The 21337-nt window shown below is 39.4% G+C and overlaps 1 protein-coding gene across 1 annotated transcript in view; it reads right to left on the bottom strand.

The window, feature by feature from the left end:
- Positions 1 to 21337, bottom strand: part of LOC122797796 (nucleolar transcription factor 1-A-like) — an 892813-nt gene that overhangs the window by 418466 nt on the left and 453010 nt on the right. The window contains exon 10 of the mRNA XM_044066317.1: positions 9226 to 9367. Coding sequence (XP_043922252.1) covers positions 9226 to 9367 — 142 coding nt within the window. The remainder of the gene's footprint in view (positions 1 to 9225; positions 9368 to 21337) is intronic.

Genomic DNA, 21337 nt, shown 5'->3' with positions numbered 1-21337 from the left:
TATCTTAACCATTATGCCAACCTCCCTCTACAGAAGTGTTATATAATATTATCCAGGATAATATCAAAAAAGATACAGCACTGGTTTTGGTTGAAAGGTTGGGGTGATTAGGGTTGCTAAGGTTTGCATCATGCTTTTTCTTTATTTTTGTATAGTTTTCATATATTGGCTATTCCTTTAGTCCCATTGACATGTAAAGTCTGGGTTTTTTTATGTTATTACTGTGATTTTTATAAAATTATTTTTATAAAATCCCTACTCTTTTCATAAATGTCACAAGATCTTTTCTTTTACAGCCATCTTAATTATCACCAACTCAGGTAGATGGAGCCTTGGTTTAACGTTGTCATTAATTATATTAATAATTAAAGACCTTAGCCATGCTTGCTAAAATCCTGCGCATTCTGTAGATCTAAGAAATGCACTTCATCTGTGACTTCCATTGGATTACCAAGGACTTCATCCACACTCTGCTGTAATTTGTTTCTGAACATTTCTAATTTTGGACAGGTCCAAAAGATATGTAACCAATCCCTACTTTGCCCAGCATCACATCTTCAGAAATTCATAACAGCTCCTGGAAGCAGAATTTATATATATTTCCAGATAAATATCTTAAATTCGTGTGCTTTGGTTGACATATTTTTCTTTTTAATTAAAGAGACTTAATTTGATTGTTAGCAAGTAGTTTTTCTCATTCTCCTTTTAATTTGTTAACTACTGGCCCTTTCAAAATACAGTGTGCTTTGAACAATTTTAGTATCAACTCCTTTCTCTATCATTTTTCCATCTCTAATCCCTCTGATCCAATTAAGCAGTTCTAACTCATGTGTTCTAATACTATTGTATATCACCTTGACATCTTAACTTTCCTTACTAAAACTGCATAATTGTGCTACAATCACTGACAGAGTTAAAAGCCTCTAGATATTATCATGCAAATCCTCATGTCATCTGTGATGGACAGGTATGTAGAGGGACTACGCCCCCCCCCCATCTTCCTACTCAGTGGGACAGTAGGGTAGGTCTTTGGGGGATTCAGTGTTGTCTCCCTGCAGGAAGACTGTGGTATTCATTGTTCTTCCTATTACTCTTGCCTTTAGGTCAGCACCCATTCTGGAAGTTACCACTGCCTCATTGGTTCTTGCCAAATCCCTGATTATCTTGCTGATGACACTGCAAGGACCACAAATGGAGCATTTTACAGAAGAGATGTTGTGGAGTATAACATTTTACATAAAAAGTAGTGTGGGTCTTGGCCTCCTTTTCCACAGTTTTTGGCTTTTCCTTAACCATGGGACCCAACATGGTGGATCCATCAACTGGAACATTAAGACATGACACCTTGAAATCCTCAGCAAATTTGGTCAGGCACAACCAAGCATGACCCCAGAGAGCTACATTCTTACCTGCCACCCTCTCTATGCCATATATATATGGAATTCTGAGACAAGCACATGTTTTTTTACTGAGAACACAGCTGTCATCTGCCCGCATAAGTGGATCTCATATTTTTCATCTGGCAACGTTTCTAGTAAATAGAATGTTATCAGTAAGCTTTCAGTGGCAGCATAACATGCAAGACATAGTTCTGTACTCTCACAGCAAAAGTAAACGATGCATAAAGCTTCTTCACAAATTAGTTTATAAACCAGGCTCTTTATCTAGAGGAAGGCGCTTTTTGGAGCTTTTCTGAGAGTTGCCACAGCAACAACAAAGTTCTGTCAAAGGAGTCAATACCTAGCAATTCCAATCTTTGAAATGCCAGAAGATCTTGTCTCATTTCGATGAAACAAATAAGAAAAACACTGGGTTCTTCTCATGCCTATCTGTCTTCAAGCTACCATGTTGTTAGAAGGGGGAATCACACAGGAAGAAGGTCAGGAAGGGGGACTGCAAGCAACCTCCAGAACACTTTGTGGGGATCCTGGTGGGTCCATTCACCATTTGGCCTTCTGATTCAACATGTCAAGTATCTTCCCAAATCTGGGACCATTTGAGAGGTGATAATAGGGAATCTGTGCCATCTCTATTATTCAATATCCAGTGGGAGACTCCAACAGCGATTTGAGGTGCCTCCTCTTCCACCTCTGCTTCTTGCTTTTCCTCAGATGGTGAGGGTTTGGACGAGCAAGAAAAAAACAAGGCAATTCCAGACCTGTCCTGCTGCTCACAAGGCAGATCTGCTGAAGGAGCAAGCAGGATCAAGTCTCCTGTTGATGTCCACACAGGTGCAGCACAGCATATCAAAACTAATGCTGAAGAAATGTTTAGAACTACAGACATGAATGCTGACTGCTTGAGGTTCATGCTAATCGATGCTGACACCAAAGCCAAAAAAACATTATATTGAGCCAACACCAACTGTAATTTCAATCCCTCTTGGTATACACCTAACACAATGCAGCATCACCGGTTGGATCTGTACAACCAATCATCATTCAGTAAATGTACTTAAATAAATGCACACATACACTGACACAAATGTATCAGCAAAATCTAAGCCCAGGGCTGAGAACCTCAGGACTTGAAGGTTGAAGCACTGTATGCCAGCAATGTCACAGACAGAAACAGCACTCAGATGAACCCCGAAGACCCACATCCTGACTACTGGTACTGACACCACTGATATCAGCTGCATGTATTAAAGGCATCAAATAAAAATGAGGGTGGTGACAGGCGTTATTGCTTATAAAATAATAACACAGACAGTTGAGGACAGCATGAATGAGAAAGCTGAATATGAGGGCATAGAAAAAGTGCCTCCATCTACCCTGGTACAACAGGACAAAAAGACTAGATCCAACTCCTTATAGAATTTCCAGAGAGACCTCAACATCTTCTCATATTAAACATTACCACATAATGGTTACAGAAGGAATAAACAGATTTGGTAGACAACTGCCTGAAGGGTAATAGCATTCTCTCTTTGAAATCTGACAGAGAAAACAATATTATATTGCTTGGATAAACTGGGAACAGAATCCTGAACAACAACATGGAGTTTTAAAAAAACCCAAAGTAATAGGGTATAAGTGGACTCCTACCTCCCTGTTTTTAGGGACTGGAGCCTTAGAACTATTTTTAAAACCAACTATGCCCTCTTTATGTTAATTTGTATTTTTGTGTTTGGGCTGGAAAGAGTCAAAGTAAGTATTCTACTTCAAGATAACAGGGTTTTCATCAAGATAGCATCCAAGCAGTAAGTCCTTTCAAGAGTAGAGGACAAATCTGAAAAAGTACTCCAGAGAATCCTAATTTCAAAGGCCTCACAGACTTCACAATTTATGGTAAGATGTTCTGCCCCCAAGCAGACAACACATAAGTTGTGCCTGTCTTGGAGAGGACTCTTATGACCACACAACAAGCATTTCTTAAATGCCTTGCTTTCCATAGCTAATAGAATTATGAAAAGCTAGCTGACAAAACTGACAAAACCAGTAACAGTTTTAGCTATAAGCAAGTCCTCACCAAACAAACAAAATTAATAAACTCTACTGCATCAGTTCAGAAACAAGTAAAACAGGAAGATGTTAACAGCTATTAGGCAAGAAAATAAAATAATTAAACAGCAAACATACCGAAAAAAAATATTTTAATTTCAATAGTAAAGAATAGAAATCGGGAAGTGAAAAGTTGAAGGAAATTCAAAATCAGAAACATTTTCCAAAGAGGAAAAAAAACAAACACTTTTAACAGATGTGTTACTTAGGACATGTTAAAGTGATGCAAACATGATGAGCAGCAGAACAGATCTGGAGAGGAAATCGCAGCACACGACATTATGGGTGAGAGGGAGGAGCTGTAGCTTGCAAATGTGTGAGATGCTGAGCTGAAAGAAAGCCTGCGGTATCAATCCTTCTAGTTAACAAGGGTAGACCACTTCACTCCAGATCTAGCAAACCTTTTTAGATGATAAAATCCAAGACACATTAGTCTGTTTCTTATTCAAAACACGTCATTATTAGCAGCACTATTAAAATATTCTTGATATGTATGTTAACCAGGTAAATCTACTTGACAAAAGTGTCCCTTTTCACTGCCACCTCTGGAGCACTGTACAGTTAAGTAACTGACTAGAGTCACATAATTTGCAATCACAGTTTGAGGAGGTCAAACTCAGGACCACAGGATGAAGCTCTTTACAATGTCCAACCTTAAATCTCTAAACTAAACTGACATTTTTTTTTCCTTTCAGCTTAAAACACAGCATGACTATGCAATTTTGGTTCTATTTAACTGTTGCAAAGAACAGCAAAAAGCAGTTCAAACACACAAACAAGAAACTTAAGACCAGCTGAAATGTTAAAAAAATTTCACATGGCTTGAAAAATCATAGGGAAGTTGGGCCCTAGAATCTGGATGCCTTGCACTCAACTGTCACGTGACAGGCATCCAGTCAGCAGAAAGGACTAGCAGGTAGACACTATATCCATTGCTCAGAAAAGACTAAAGCCAGCTATGTACTCTCTTGCAAGCTCACTAACTGTATGTTATGAATTTTAAGAGATGTAGATACACAGCAAATAAAAAGTACTACTTAACAGGGTGGTGGATGACTGAAACAGCCTTCCTGAAGAGGCAACGGGGTCAAAAAAGTGAATGAACTCTGAAACATAAAGAAAAGCTACAAGACCATCTTTTCAAGGCCGAGAGTGATTGGGAGATAAGTAGTCTCTTAAGCATGAAACATAGCTTAATCAGTGAGAATAAACTCTGTGGGCCATGTGGTCCTTCTCTATCATCAAAAGCTGAATTTCCTAACTTTTGTATGAATCCTCAGTGAAGAAAGATGTAGTAAGAAGTAAAATACACAATTAAATGTTCACAGGCTTTCACAACACAGAAATCTGAATAAATGATCACCACCCCACCACCTCTGCAACACAAAGGTTCTACTGACTCACTACTAACTAAACATAATTGTCAGGGAGGTTCGGGTCTATATTATATAGTCGAAGTTTCAAAACTTTGAACCTCACATGAGCGAACTCATATGAGCGAAGTTCGAAACATCGACTATATAATAAAATAAATAAATAAATAAATAAAACTTACCTTACTGCTCTGAGCAGGAGGGCAAGTCCCCCTGCACCCTAACAACCCCCCTACTTAAATATACCAACTCCGAGAACGCACTTCAGTGCAGAAAGGGAAAATTTCCCATTCTGCGTATGAAAAGCCGTTGACCTTCACCTTCGACCTTTCCGACGTTTGATCATATGATGTCGACCATCTATGATTCGAACATCAGAACGGTCGCTCATCTAATATAGACCAAGGAGGTTCACTGAAGAACGATGACTGGAGCTACTCATAAATGATACGCAGCTAGTGAAAGAAAAGGAAAGAGATGCAACAATTCCTATTTTTTAAGCAAAACTGTACTGCTTAATGGACTCGGTCTCAAAGCACATCAGATTTAAGCATTTATGTCTGTAAGCTGTTCTAAGACTCCAGATGACCTGCTGAGTATGTTCAAGTCAACATTACGATCTTCTTAGGAAGCTTAACTCTAAAAGACACTCCACACATGGCACTCAACTGCTAAGTCATGGGAAGGCCATTCCCTCTGTGCCTAGAAAGGCCCCAAAGATACGTTACCAAGAAAATCAAAGGCCTTAAATCTTTTAAGCTATCCTAATAGACTAGCACAACTCTCTTTACAGTCAGTGTCTACAGGCTGCTCTCAGCTGACCTGTGTCTTGCTTTTCAAGCCATGAAAGACCCAATCTCGCTTGACCTTTTCTTTCTTTCTTTGCAAAACCAGTGGCTCTATAAAGAAACACACAGGCAGCCTAAATCTACACCAACAAATAAACAAGACTCATTGAAGGGATATGTTCCTAACTCAGCATGTTAGCCTATACAATAAGTTATCACTACAGGTTAAGTACTATTTGAATTACCTTAACATCTTGATGACGGATGGGTAGACACAAATTTACACCAGGATTGTCAGATTGTCATGTGCAGCCCTGGTCAATATGGGAAGGAAGTTTTATTAACTGCTTGAAGGGGAAGGCATGACATTTTAAGTGAGTCTGCTTAAAGGTGTATATGGCTAGGCATTTTATGGTCCTAGTGACAGTTTACTTATATTCCAACAATGGCCATACAGTCCTTTGAGCTTCTGCAGATTAAGTATTTAGACACGGATATATAGTCTAATGTCACTGCAAACAAGGTCTTCAACCAAGAATAGGACTAGTCAGCCAGCTTGGGTGCAAATATCATCAACACAATCTGTGATACAGATGATGTACTTATGTCTGGGCAAGGAAATAAACAACAATAAACAGAAAATTCAATGAGGGCAGGATGCTTTATAACTTCCCTACCTAAAAAAGGTTCAAAAATGCAAAACCTGAAAGAGCCTCTAATAAATCAAAAGCCTATGTATATACAGCTTAACAGCCAAGTTTAAGACAAACTCAGTAAAGTTATTAGGTGGTAAAACAAATGCAACAATGTTGTCTAACGAAAAATGTCTGTTGTGCTTCAGGTCTGTTTTCACCTGCAGCCATGAATGACAGCTAATCCTGCTAAGACTGTTCTTTGTTGCACACTGAAGCTGAAAATGTCTCTATTCACTCAATACTTTTTAGCAAATAATGTATTTTGTATGTGTATTTGGTAAATAATATCCATGGTGTATTATTTCAATGTTATACGCAATGTATACTAGTTAAATGCTAATGTTTGTTGCAAACTCAACTTATATTTTTGTTATGATTGCTTATGTTTTATTGCATATTTAACTTGTATACTTTTTTAAAATTTTTATTTTTGTTGCCCCATAGCTTAAAAGGGTCTATGGACCAGTTCACTTATCCAGTTAACAAATGTAATAAATTAATAAAATAAAAACTGTTATTCTACAAAAGTCATTTATTCAAACATGTGCATAGTACCAATGAGTGAGGTCTGAAGAGCAGAAAGGGACTACCCACAACAGGCCTGATATGAAGGTCTGTGTGTATTCTGCAGCCTTCCTGACCTGGACCAACATTGTAAGCAAGATTAGCACTCTGCTGGCCACAGTGTGCATGTTACAGCACAGCACTTGGTGGTCAACAGCTGCTAAAGCACTCCTCTACTATTATAAGTAATATGAGCTATGCAGTTTTGATACCAAACATGTACATGGCATAAAAAATAAAAACTCTTCAGCAACTGTTTTCTGGGTGGGGGTGGGGTTCTGACCCCTGATCTCCTATTAGTCTTTACCTCTTGTCATCACAACCCAGAGATAATAAATATTTACATATAACTGGTTTCAGAACTGAATAATCTAGAATTCAGAGTCTTGCACAGTTGCATGTTTTTTGTTAGGAACATACATAGAAATATTTCAAGCACTGGCATTAATGCCCTTCTAGATTGCCAATGCACCAAAACACTTATTCCCATAATAAGTGTCCAGGCTGTTCTTAAAAATTATCTAAACTAGTACTTGATTTAGTGCAATTTGATAGTCTGTTCCATGCATCAGCTGCTCCCTCAGACAGCCAATTAGTATACATTGCATTCCTATAGAATCTTCTACATAGGTTGTTTGATGATTCTCTACTACCTTTTGATAACACTAAACATTCCTACAGGTAGTTTTCTCTAAATGCCCTATATACCTGAATAAAATCTCCTCTTAGATATCTATAAGAGACAACCTACAAGTTCAGATATTTTAGTCTTTCATAATAACTTAAATTTTCACATCCATGGATGTCCTTGGTATATTTCCGCTGTACTCTTTCCAGTTTACTCGTGCTTATTTTCTTATAAGGTTCCATTAATAAAACAATTACTTTATCATTTCTGATTTCTTAGCCTTTATAAATCTTCTTATACAACCTATAGTTCTATAACTGTCATTAACCAACTGGTTGATATGATTAGAAAAACTCATAGCTGGATCTACTGATATATCCAGATCCTTAAATGAGTCTACAGTTTCAATCACTGTGCACTGTATTAAATATTTGCCTTTCAATTTATGTCTCCCAAATCTCATATGCTTAGTTTGTGATGTATTTATCAGCATATTATTCTCCTGTGCCCAAATGGTCAATTTAGTCATGTTCTTTTGCAGACATGCCTTATCTGTAAGACATGTAATAAGTGTACCCAATTTCAGGTCATCTGCATTTGATGTATTTATCAGCATATTATTCTCCTGTGTCCAAATGGTCAATCTAGTCAATTTATTTTGCAGACATGCCTTATCTGTAGCACATGTAATCAGTTTGCCCAATTTCAGTTCATCTGCATATAGTCTGTAGAAAATCTCATATGAAAACGTTAGGTCTGAAAGATATAATCTGAACAAGTAAGAGCCTAGAACAGAGACCTGTGGGACACCCTGACTCTAACCAAGAATGTCACCTGTCCAGTTGCTGTATGACACTTGCCATGTCCTATTTGTAAGCCATTCAGCTATCCATCTTATCAAGAGTACTTCAATACCTAGTTGTTCTAATTTACTAATCAATGTTTTGTGTATGACCCTATCAAATTCTGAAGTTAAATCTATACAAATTACATCACAGCATAATTTTTCATTCATAGCTGTTATTATATTGTTAAAGAACATCATGATACAGGTGGTAATAGACCTATTTTCAACATATGCATGCTGATATATGGTTTCAAGTCTCAACCTATCCAGTTCTGACAATAATTTATCCAATGTTACCTTCTCCATTACTTTTCCACAACATGAAAGTAGACTTAAGGGTTTATATGACTCTGGGTTGGTCCTACCCCCCTTGCCCTTAAAAACAGGTTTAATAAGCACATCTCCAGTCTTGAAGAATAACAGAAGTGAATAATAGATATAATGGTACTGTAAGTTCTTGGTGAAGTGTTCTCAGGTCATTATTACTAATTCCATCTCCTCCCTGTGCTTTGTTTGGATCCAGTTTGCACAGTTCTTTTTCAATGTAATCTAATTTGATTCCAGTATCTGAAGTTACCTGGAAGTCACTAGGACAACTTATCACTCCCTTTATGGAAACAAACTGTTTGGCATACTGCCTACAGTATGACAGCAGTCAAGGGGATCCTACTCTCCAGGTTCTTGCCTCTACATGTTACAGACAGATACAAATTAAAGCAATAAGTGGAAACCCAATGAATAAGAAGAGTGCGGACAAAAAGCAGAAAGAAATTGATAAAAATATAAATTCAGCATGGGTGTATACATATGAAATAAATGCCTCTTACCTGTTCACATCTTTTCTGGTACATATCCTTCTCCTTCTGTGACATCATCTTCCACTGTTTACTGCAAAGGACCATCCTCTCTGTGCTAGGAACATCTTTCATATTCACCATTAATTCTGCACAATACATGGAGTAGCCATTCCTATTTGACAGACAAAATATTATCAGCAGAATCCTGACCCAGTAAGGGGTTTCCAGTCCTGACAAACACAAATGCATTTATTTATCTACTGTATCTGATGCTGAGGTAGTTCCATTAGGTCTATGGTCATAAAACAAAAAAAAAAAGACAAAGTTACCATATCTATAAGCAAATGGATATGTCAGAAACAAAGAACATAACAACAGCATATGACAAATGAAAGATTAGACAAGTTATAGAATAAAGAAATTTGCCAGTCAAATTGAAAGCATGAGTTGATGACGTATAACATTTACAAACCTTACAAAACAGTATACTTAATCAGGTTAAGGAACATCCAGCCTTAACTGTTTACTGCTACACTGTAGCACACTAAGAAAACAGTTTCTGAAACACACATTCCACAAACTAATGTACTACATGATAGATGTGCAAATGACACAACATGCATAATGTAAAGGTGACATTATTTTACTATACCTATCCCACTGAAACAGACAGTGTAACCTAAGCTCACATTATGCATCACTGCAATACATACATGCAGACTGTGCTATCCATTAAATCCATTTTAAGTAGGGTATCCTCCACTATCTAGAACTAGCCATGTAGGGGTTAAAGGGTGGTGTCAGCCTCTCCTTAGAAACAGAACTAATGGAAAATACAATATGTTGAGGTGTGTGATCAAGACTATGTACCCCTAATCACAAGCACATCATTCTAAAATTACATACTTGACATGACTATCTTATTCTCAAAACGGTTTAGTTAAGTTTAGTTATGGGGGTAGACAAACTAAAATTATGAAGTAGAGGCTACTAGAAATTTCTGAAGCTTTAGTTGACACCCTAGGTTCATACATAGAACTACAACTTGAAAATTGTCAGGATACAGTCAAAGTTAACATAGGTTCATAGGTTCATACTAGGCTATCTGCCCAAGGGCATTTATAAGCCTAGCCCATAGTTTTGTGGCTTAAGCCACCCCTTTTGTATGGGGAACTATACCCATTATTTTGCTGTGCCTCTGTCTAGCAGTGACACTGAGGTAATCCCTGGAGTATATCTGCGATCTCCCATCCATTGGTCAAGATTTCTCTTGAACAAGGTCAGCGAGGTGCTCTGCCTCACATATACCGGGATTTTGTTCCACAGCATAGGGAGTCTCTGGGTGATGAATCTATCCCTCCAGCACGTCCTATTAATAGCCGTGTCGAGGTTTAAGTCTCCCGCCCTTGTGGCTCTGACGGATCTAGATTTTTTGAGGTGAAGCATATTCATCAACTCTGGGTTTGACATGGCCTTGTATGTCAGGCAATGGTCACCTCTGAGCAAGCGTGGCGACTGAATAGAGCTGGAGTTCTTTCAGTCGCGCAGGATAGGAGAGATTTTTCCGACCCTTTATCCTTTTGATGAGGAACTTTGTGGCCTCTCTAGCTGCTGCAAGTGTCGGGTCAGATACATTCCGAATGGGGCATTGTACTCAATCATTGGTCTGATGAGTGATGAGTATAGGGAGACTATGACCTCCCTTGATCTAGATGTGAATCCCTTCATGATGAGGTGGGCAATGTAGAAGGTCTTCCTAACTACTTTAGCTACATGGGTGTCGAATGACAGGCTACTGTCAACCTGGGTCCCCAGGTCCCTGATAACTTCTTCTGTGCTCAGAGGATTTCCACCTATATGGTAGCTAGGGGTAACCTTGTTTTTCCCGAAGGGTATGACTATGCATTTTTTGGCATTTAACTTTAGGCCATGGCTCTGGCACCAGTCATCCGTTTCTGTGAGACCCTTCTGAAGGATATCTGTGTCAGATGTGTTTTCGACTACGGCGCCCAGTTTGCAGTCATCTGCAAACTTTGTCAGCCATAACCCTCCTGTGTTTGCTTGTACTTCGGAAATGTAGATGCCAAAAAAGAGTGGGCCCAGGACTGAGCCCTGTGGGACACCAACATGCTGTATGCTTGGAGGATGCATGATGATGCCCTCAGAATTTACCTTAGCTCTTCATAGAGTTTTGGATTTTCTTATAAAATCTAACCTATTTAATGGAACATACACAATTAAATAATTGAACTAATCCTATGTAAAGATTCTTCATCACCGAAGATATGGGGTCCAGCATCTGAAGACCTAACAGTTCAAACACTACGAAGGTGCTCCCCCCGTTCTGATGTTCTGCTGACCTTTAAAGGCTAATGGTGTGATTTTAATTACAGAAGTTAACAGGTATGCCTACATGGATCCAGCAGCCGCAAAAAAACTGGTAGACATCTAATTTGGTTTGGGATGATAAGTAAGAAGAGGTGGCCGGTAGAATAAGTACACTACAGGAAAAGGTAGATTTACAATGATAAGGCAGGCACTAACAGGCCATCCTAAAATGCATCACTAAATACGTGAATAGAACCCACAGCCTTCTACAGCAAGGAAGAGTATGCTACTTCTTGAGCTATGGAGACTGCAAATAATCAGTCCCGCCAAGTCTTGAACTCAGGACCCTGTACACTACAGTCAGAGCAATGAAGCACTACACCATTTTATTCCTTACTTTTAACAAGTAGTTTTATTTAAATAGAATGTAATTTTTCTGAAAGACTGCTGCCACAGGGAATGCTTTTACTACTAAAACCCATGTCAAATGAGGCATATATCTGTTGAAATATTCCTGTTCTGCAATGTCTCACTTGTATTTTTCTCTTCTACTCCTACACTTAAGAGACATGAATGCCACAGTATCAACTGCCAAACTAGAATAGTATGCCAGGTCCCTCTGCCCATCAATTTAACTCTCATCTATTGAGTGATCACAACTTGCAAGACAGAGGATGAAAACAAAACAAGAACATCCAAGCATATATTAACTATGCAGCTACCTAACTTACAAGGGAACCTTAAAAGCAGCCATTAGATGGAGGGATTGTCCAAGCTAGGTGCAGCAGAAGGAAGGTAATGAGAACCCAAGAGTGTCCCCCAGAGATCACATGACAACTGTATGCATCTAGTACATTTGCTACTGGATAACATCAGCAATGAGACAACTGCCAGAAAAGATCTAAGTAGTTTGACGTTCCCCACTCTGGGCTAGTAATCAAGGAGCCTGAATCCTCACCACTGGCACTGGAGAGGAATGTTCACTCAGAACAAAATGGATACACCCAGTATTTTCAGATGCAGCTGTCTGCATCAAGCACAATTTCCCTTAAGAACACACAGGGAGCACACTCAGTCTGAGGTCTGGATTTCTCTATCTGTCCCTCAATAAGACTCCTCAATGGCACAGCTATAGAGATGAGACCTCAGCCATGTATCCAACCAAGCCAAGTTCTCCAGCACCCTCTCTGTGAAACCAGTGCTTCGTGTCTCTGCTCTAAACAGCTGACACACACATTCTTTGAGATGTGATTTTCACACACATACACACACACACACACGCACACACACACACACACACACACACACACACACACACACACACATGCACACACACCTGGGAAAGGCTGGCACAGATATACTAGCTATGCCCCCTTCTGCCCAGACTATAAGGTAGTTACACCACCAGAAGACACTCCAAAGCCAGCTACTCTAAGGCTCTTTCTAGAGTATCTAATTATAAAAAAGTCTTTCGGCTTTTCCCAGTTAGGGGTCACCACAGGGGAACTCCCGTCCGCTAATGACTGGCAGTAGATTGCTATGGTGCAGAGTTGCCAGCCCGATGCCCAACCTTCAAAAAAGGCACGCCCATTCACACACGCACCTACCTGCATGTCTTTAACGTCACTCGACCACGGGGAGGACATGCAGACTCCACACAGAAGGAGCTCCAGTCGAGAATCGAACGGGAGAAAGTACAGTTTTGTACCTACCATAAATGTAGATGTTCGAGTGTTCACCCTGCTGCAGTCATCACACTTGGGTTATCCTGTCGTCAGGCAGTCCCACAGTGGGCCGGAATTCCAAAGTCTTGGTCCGGCATCGGTTGCTGTCGCCTCTTCCTTGACATCAGTGCGCCAGGGGTATATATAATACAACCGACGCCATTTTCTTCAGTTTTTCTTGCCCCAGATGTCAGGTGCCCCCAAAAAGGTGGTCAGAATTAGTACCAAATGGAGTGAACACTGCACAAACACAAAATCCCTTCAGCTATAAGCAAATACATCAGTAAGGCATAGAAGAGATTTTTCCAGTAGATCAGAGGGGATGGAGGGAGGGTAACCTGGACTGCAGCAGGGTGAACACTCGAACATCTACATTTATGGTAGGTACAAAACTGTACTATGTTCATCGTGTTACCCTGCTGCAGTCATCACACTTGGGTTGAATCCCAAAGCTAAGGTAGGGGGAAGGTATCATAGAGGGTTAGTGGAGGCAATAAGGCCCTGCAATACTGCAGTGGCGAAGCCTGCCCTGGACTTAGAGTAAAGAGGTAAGTGACAGTGTTTGGTAAAGGTGTGTACTGAACTCCAAGTTGCAGCTTCTAAAATTTCCTTGGTTGGAACCCCCCTGAGAAAGGCTGTAGAGGTAGCTGTTGCCCTGGTAGAGTGGGATCTAATGGTAGCAGGAACTGGTTTCCCATGATGGGTATAGCAGAAACGTATGCAATGACCTATCCATTTAGAACTGGTTTGCTTAGATATAGCCTTCCCTTGAGAAGCTGTAGCATAGGATACAAAGAGCTGGTCAGTTTTTCTGAAAGCCTTAGTTTTGTCCAAGTAGTAACGAAGCTGCCTGTGAATGTCCAAGGAATGCAGTAGTCTCTCACCTTTGTTCTGTGGATTGGGGAAGAAGGTGGGTAAGTGGATGATTTGATTTAAAGCTACACTGGAAACCACCTTAGGCATAAAGGAAGGATTAGTTCGTAGAGAAACTCTGTCTTGATGAAAAATGAGGAAAGATTCCACTACCATTAGTGCCTGTAGCTCTGAGACTCTCCTAGCTGAAGTTATTGCTAGGAGCAGGGCAGTCTTCCATGATAGGAAAAGATCTGCAGACAAAGCTGGTTCAAAGGGAGGTAGCGTTAGATTTTCCAGGACAAAGTTGAGGTCCCATGTTGGTGCAGGAGCTCTCCTGGGTGGCCTAATGTTTTTTGCCCCTCTGAGGAACTGCCTTAGAAGAGGATGTGAAAATAAAGGTGGATCCGTGTTGTAGTGAGCTGAAATAGCTGAAGCATGGATTTTAATTGAGGAAAAGGAAAGTCCTTTGTGCAACATCTCAGCTAAATACTGTAGAATGTGCGGCATGTGCGGCTGAATTGTGTCTTGGCCTTTAGCTTGGTTCCAGGCACAAAACCTTTTCCATTTGTCCGAATAAGCCTTACTGGTGCTTGGCCTCCTGGCTTCCAGAATAACATCCAGAACTGCTTGTGAAAGAGGAGCTGGTTGAATGTTTAGTTGATTTGCCATGCAGCCAGATTTAAAGTTTTGAGCTGGCTGTGAAGAATCTGTTTGTTTTGTTGTGTGAGCAAATGGGGTATTTGAGGCAATATCCATGGTGGGCTGTGGGCCATATTTTTCAATAGCGGGTACCAGTGCTGGCGTGGCCAGTCTGGGGCTATGAGAATCAGTCGTGGTCTCTCCTTTTCGACCTTCAAAAGAACCTTTGTGAGGAGAGGTAAAGGAGGGAAGGCATATGCTGTCAGGTTTTTTCCAACTGAAAGAGAGAGAGTCCACTTTCCAAGCTTGATGGTGGAATGTCCTTGTACAAAATTTTGTCAGTTGGTAGTTTTGAGGACTGGCAAATAGGTCTATGTTTTTAAGGCCCCATTTTTGAGTTATCATTGCAAATATCTGTGGATCTAGTTTCCACTCGTGGGGATCTTTGATGTTTCTGCTGAGGTCGTCTGCCAATGTGTTCTTCTGTCCTGCCAGGAATTGAGCTTGTAACTGGACTTGGTAGGCCAGAGCTGTGTTCCATAAGATCATTGCTTGCCTGCATAGGAATGTGTACCCCCTTGTTTGTTTATGTACCACATTACTGTGGTGTTGTCCGTCTTTATTGCAAGTTGTCCTGGATGTAATAGATCCTTGAAGGCTGTCAGAGCTTTCTGTACAGCTAGCATCTCTTTTTGATTTATGTGCAGATTTCTTTGATCTGCAGTCCATAGGCCTTGAATGCATTGCCCTGCCATGTGTGCCCCCCACGCATAGTCTGAAGCATCTGTTGTGATAGTCTGCCTGGCTGGGGGCAAGGTGAAAGGCTGACCCTTGTTGAGGTGACATGCCTGTGACCACCATAGAAATTCCTGTTGTAGGCAGGGAATGAGAGATATCATTGTGTCCAAGCTGTGGCTGTGTTGAGACCATACGCTTTTTAGGTACCACTGTAATTTCCTCATATGCAGCTTTGCAAATGGTATTATTAGTATGCAAGATGCCATGAAGCCCAAAACCTGCAGAATTTTTCTTGCAGTTAATTGGGTCTTTGTTGCCATTGTCTTGAAATATTGAGTCAGTTGTAGTTGCTTGTCTGGCGTAAGATAAACCTTCTGGGCCGTTGTATTCAAGCTGGCACCCAGGAATGTCATTTTTTGTGAGGGTACTAAATTTGACTTCTTTTCGTTTACTGTGTACCCCAGGCAGTTTAGTAGATGCTTTACAAAGGCCAGATGATGTAAGAGAATGTCTTTGCTTTCTGCTTGGATGAGGCAGTCGTCCAGGTATGGATATATTTGAATTCTTCTTTGTCTGCAGTATGCAATTACTGGTGCCAGGCATTTTGTGAAAACTCTGGGCGTAGTAGATAAGCCAAAGGGCAGTGCAGAGAATTGGTAAATGATTGAACCTGCAATGAAACGGAGGTATCTTCTGCAACTTTGTCTGATAGGGACATGCAGGTATGCCTCCTTGAGGTCCAACGTTACTAGCCATGCTTCCTTGCCCAACATGGGAAGTAGCTGCTGTAGTGTTAGCATCTTGAATTTGGGTACTTGTAAGTAAGTGTTTAGAATTGAAAGGTCCAGAATTGGTCTCCAGGCATTGTCCTTTCTGGGCACTAGAAAGAGTCTTGAGTAAAATCCTTGGCCTTGCTCTCGAGTAGGTACCAGTTGAATGGCTCTCATGTCCATGAGAGCTGTAATTTGCTTTTGTGCCAGGTTTGGCATTCCTCTTTTCATTGGCAAGGTGTGAAAGTGGAATCTGTATCCTCGTAAAATTATGTCTAGGACCCATTTGTCCTTTGTGACAATGTGCCAGTTGTCTGCAAAAAGTGCGAGTTTTCCCCCCAAGGGGGCTGCCAAGAGAGTATTGCTTGGCCAGATGAGGTGCAAGTCATTGAGTTTGCCTTCTGGTGGATTGAGACCTGTCTTCTCCTCCCTTCTGTGTTGTAGTGCCCCATTGGCGAGGTTTATACTGGGCTTGTGGTTGTCCTCTGCCCCTTGGGCGTCTGTATTTACCCCTCTGCGTATAAAATACAACACCTCCACTCCTTCAATGCTCCAAAATCACCAAATATACAAAACTGGAACACAATTGCTGTGCGTTTGAAAAGTTCTTTTAATTCTGGTACCTCGGCCTTCGCCTTCTCCTGGAATACAATTTACAATGTCAAACACCACCCTTTTTATACTGCATTTAATTGAATTATTGGTGCACCATCCCCTTATTGCACAATTAAATTCCCTTCATTATTGAACACAACCAGATAACTAGCATCAGGAAAACTTAGTGAGAGCATTTTTTAAACTTCACTCATTTGAATTATTTCTGACTTCATTGAATATATATAAAAATATATATGAACACATTATAAATACATATGTTCATACATAAATACTTTTGTATAAATAATGCTGTTAAACCATCACATTTTTAAATAATTTCCTAACCACATATTACTACTATTACATAATGTGTTTTACATACATTTTTTTGAAAACTGGATTTCTCCAAAAACATCACTTCTAACAGCATTATTTATACAAAAGTATTTATGTATGAACATAATGTGTTCATATATATTTTTATATATATTCAATGAAGTCAGAAATAATTCAAATGAGTGAAGTTTAAAAAATGCTCTCACAAAGTTTTCCTGATGCTAGTCATCTGGTTGTGTTCAATAATGAAGGGAATTTAATTGTGCAATAAGGGGATGGTGCACCAATAATTCAATTAAATGCAGTATAAAAAGGGTGGTGTTTGATATTGTAAATTGTATTCCAGGAGAAGGCGAGGTACCAGAATTAAAAGAACTTTTCAAACGCACAGCAATTGTGTTCCAGTTTTGTATATTTGGTGATTTTGGAGCATTGAAGGAGTGGAGGTGTTGTATTTTATACTACTATGTCGGTGAACACCATTTCTGTCACCTCGTTGGGTGCACATTCTGCTCAACCAGTTAATTTGGCATCCATATGGAAAGAAAGGGAAGAAAAAATGGCAATTAATGATCCATGGGAGAGTGCTACCATTGACTTTTCTGAGAGGTATGTGGAACTTGAGAGAGCTTTGATAAAGGAAGTTACAACGTTCTATGATTTGAAGCTGCTTGAAAAATACATCAGGACAAATGTAACACCCAGGGGTCTGAGAGTTGAGCGATTACCTGCTTTTGAATTTTCTGAGGACGAGTCCGATTTGTCCTCAGAATGGAAAGAAATATCTTTAAAGTGCACACTAGGTTGGTTAAGTGTGCTTGTAAAAAGAAATGAAAGAACATTACAGAAGGTGCGTACCTCTATTCTGCATTTACAAGATAAACTTATTGAGGAGAGTTCGGTGACTGTCTTTAACAAAAATTTAGTTGAAATTAAGAACAGAGTCTCTAAAATTGAAGCGGAGGTGATTTCTCGTAAGAAGAGAAAATACCTCCATGATGTTAAAGATCATGATTCAGGCAAGCTGTTTTCCTGGCAGTACAGCTTTAAGAGGAAGCGAGGCGCCTTTCGTGACGTCAGAAGCGGCTCGAGATCAGCCATGGGAGAGACCTCAGCTTCCTCGGCAGATGAATCCAGCAGTAGAAAGAGTGTTTCGTTCGAAAGCTTGAATACGGAGCATGAGACACTACTAGAAGCCAATGGAGCAGCAGGCGATTCAGATCAGTCATCGGCACAGCAGAAAGGGAGAGGGCGTCGCTTTCAAAACAAGGGAAGAAGGAGATGACAACGTAGTGAGAGCCATTGAGGAGGAAAGCAGCATTTTAATCACAGACTTTGCTATTGAAGGGGGTTCACAGCAGAACTTTGTACCTGTTTCATGTTCTAATATGGACATTTGTGAAGGTGAGAGCTACAATATTTTAAATATCTCGGATTTAAATATTTCCGAGAATGCTAAGAAAGTATTGTTTAAAGGCACAAAGTTTGTACCTGTATGTTTCCCTTCTTTGGCTGATGTATCTTTGGAAATCAGACAGTTTTGTAGAAAATTGTATTTAAGGGAGTTTTTTTCAAATCAAATTTGCATACACAATGATATTAACATGGAAGGAATTGATAATGATGCTGAAAATTCAGCTTGTTAGAATTCTTTGCTGAATATGACATTGCATGAGAATGATTTGGTAGATATTTATGCACAGGAGGAAGTGTGTGAAGATGGTGGGGGTTTTGCTTTCAGCACGGGATATGGAAGGTTGACAGTTCCCAAAGTACCTTATAAAAGTGAATTTATGCCACCTAAGAGAAATATGGTTATTAATGTGTTTGAGAAAACACTGTTAAAAACCATTGAAGAAGAACATAAGAAATTCTGTGGAAAAAAGAAAAAGTACAATTTAAGTAGGAATGAATGAATGGAAGGCCTTATCAGATTTAAAGAATGTAAATAATCAATATGTGTTCACTCAGGCTGATAAGGGTGGGAACTTGGTGGTCCTTCCTAGGGAAAAATACAATTCCATAGCTCTGGATTTATTGATGGATACCAACACATATTTAGAATTACCTTGTAATTTATTAAAGGAATATAATTCACAATTATTGGAACTACTGGAAAAGGGAGAGAGGTTAGGTTTTTTGTCATCTGTTGATGTTAGAAAATTGCATGTAAAAAATCCCAAGGTTGCTCGATTTTTTATCATTCCTAAAACACATAAAGATATTAGGAATCCACCAGGACGTCCCATAGTTTCAGGTAAGGGAGGCTATTTGCAAAATGTAGGAATATTCCTGGATTCCTTGTTAAAATGTTATCTGGAAAGGGTACAGTCACATGTAAAAAACACTAATGAAGTGTGCATCAAAGTAAGTGACATCATATGGGAAGAAGATTTTTACTGGGCTAGTGTGGACGCTAAATCCTTATACACCAGCATTAATAGACATCATGGTTTAAAAGCAGTGGAAAAAATGTTGGGGGATGGACCAAAAACATATTTCATTCTTAGTTTGTTGGATTTCTGCCTAACACATAATTGTTTTGAATTTGAAGGGAGGCATTTTTTGCAAAAAGATGGCACAGCTATGGGGGCAGCATTTGCGCCCTCATATGCCATCTTGTTCATGGCCCATTTCGAGAATTGTTTCATTTACACCTCAGAATTTTATAAGAACAAGGTAGTAAAATATGTGAGATTTATTGATGATTTGTTATTCTTGTGCAAGGGTAATCCAGAAGATTTGGGCAAATTTGTCTTGGAGATCAAGGAAAACTCTTGGGGATTAGATTTCACTTATACTATGGGGGGCAGAAGTATCCAATACTTGGATGTGGAGATCTATTTGAGTCCTGACAATAAAATACAATATAAACCATATCAGAAGAGGACAGCAGCCGAGAATTTTCTTCATGCATCTAGTATGCATAGTGATTCTCTGCTCAAATCTTTACCATTTGGTGAATTCAAACGTATAGGAATGCACACTTCAGAGAGTAACATGATTTCCAGTGAATTTAATAAGGTTGAAAGAAAATTGATAGGGAGGGGATATTCTAAAGCAAATATCAGTGAAGCCAGAGATAAGGCAGAATGTGAGTTGGGACTTGGCAAGTCTTCCAAGACTAGGGGCAAGTCTTGGTATGGTAGGAATGAGAGTGACCTTGGGAAAATCAGGTCTGGTGACAATATGTTTTTTGTCACCAGATATTCGCAATTTTCAGATGCAATAAGGGAGGCAGTGACAAGATTCTGGCCCATCATCAGTGAAGATGACAAAATAGGAAAACTTTTTCCCTCAAGGGTCATTTTTTTCTTATCGCAGATATTCTAACTTAAAGGAAATATTGAATTTTAGAAGCAATAGTACAGTCAGAAAGAGTATTAGAAAGGGAACATTCAGATGTGGAAATTGTAAGATTTGTAGTCGGGTCAAAAGTTTGGATGGCACCAAAATTAATGATGTCAAATATAGGGCCCTAGAATACTACGACTGCAATTCCACAGGGGTAGTATATATTATAGGATGTGGATGTGTGAAACCGAAATGGTATGTAGGACAAACAACAAGAAAGGTGAAACTTAGGATTCTTGAACATCTTGGTGATATAAAACACAAAAGAATGGAAAGTCCGGTAGGGAAACATTTTTGTGAAGAACACAGGGGGATTCCAGAGGGATTTGTATTTTGTGTGTTGGGCAGGCCCAATGTATTTGGAAATGAGGCTGTATTTCGTGAAAAATTGTTACAGATGGAATCTACGTTCATTTTTAATTTTAAAACTTTGTTTCCAAATGGAATGAATATGGAAGCTTAAGCATTTTCCACATATCTCTTAGAAGTGATGTTTTTGGAGAAATCCAGTTTTTAAAAAAATGTATGTAAAACACATTATGTAATAGTAGTAATATGTGGTTAGGAAATTATTTAAAAATGTGATGGTTTAACAGCATTATTTATACAAAAGTATTTATGTATGAACATATGTATTTATAATGTGCTCATATATATTTTTATATATATTCAATGAAGTCAGAAATAATTCAAATGAGTGAAGTTTAAAAAATGCTCTCACAAAGTTTTCCTGATGCTAGTCATCTGGTTGTGTTCAATAATGAAGGGAATTTAATTGTGCAATAAGGGGATGGTGCACCA

Source organism: Protopterus annectens, chromosome 3.part1, assembly GCF_019279795.1.
Source record: "Protopterus annectens isolate FY-2018-M chromosome 3.part1, PAN1.0, whole genome shotgun sequence".
NCBI classification, from domain to species: domain Eukaryota; kingdom Metazoa; phylum Chordata; order Ceratodontiformes; family Protopteridae; genus Protopterus; species Protopterus annectens.
This window is presented reverse-complemented; position numbering and strand designations above follow the sequence as displayed.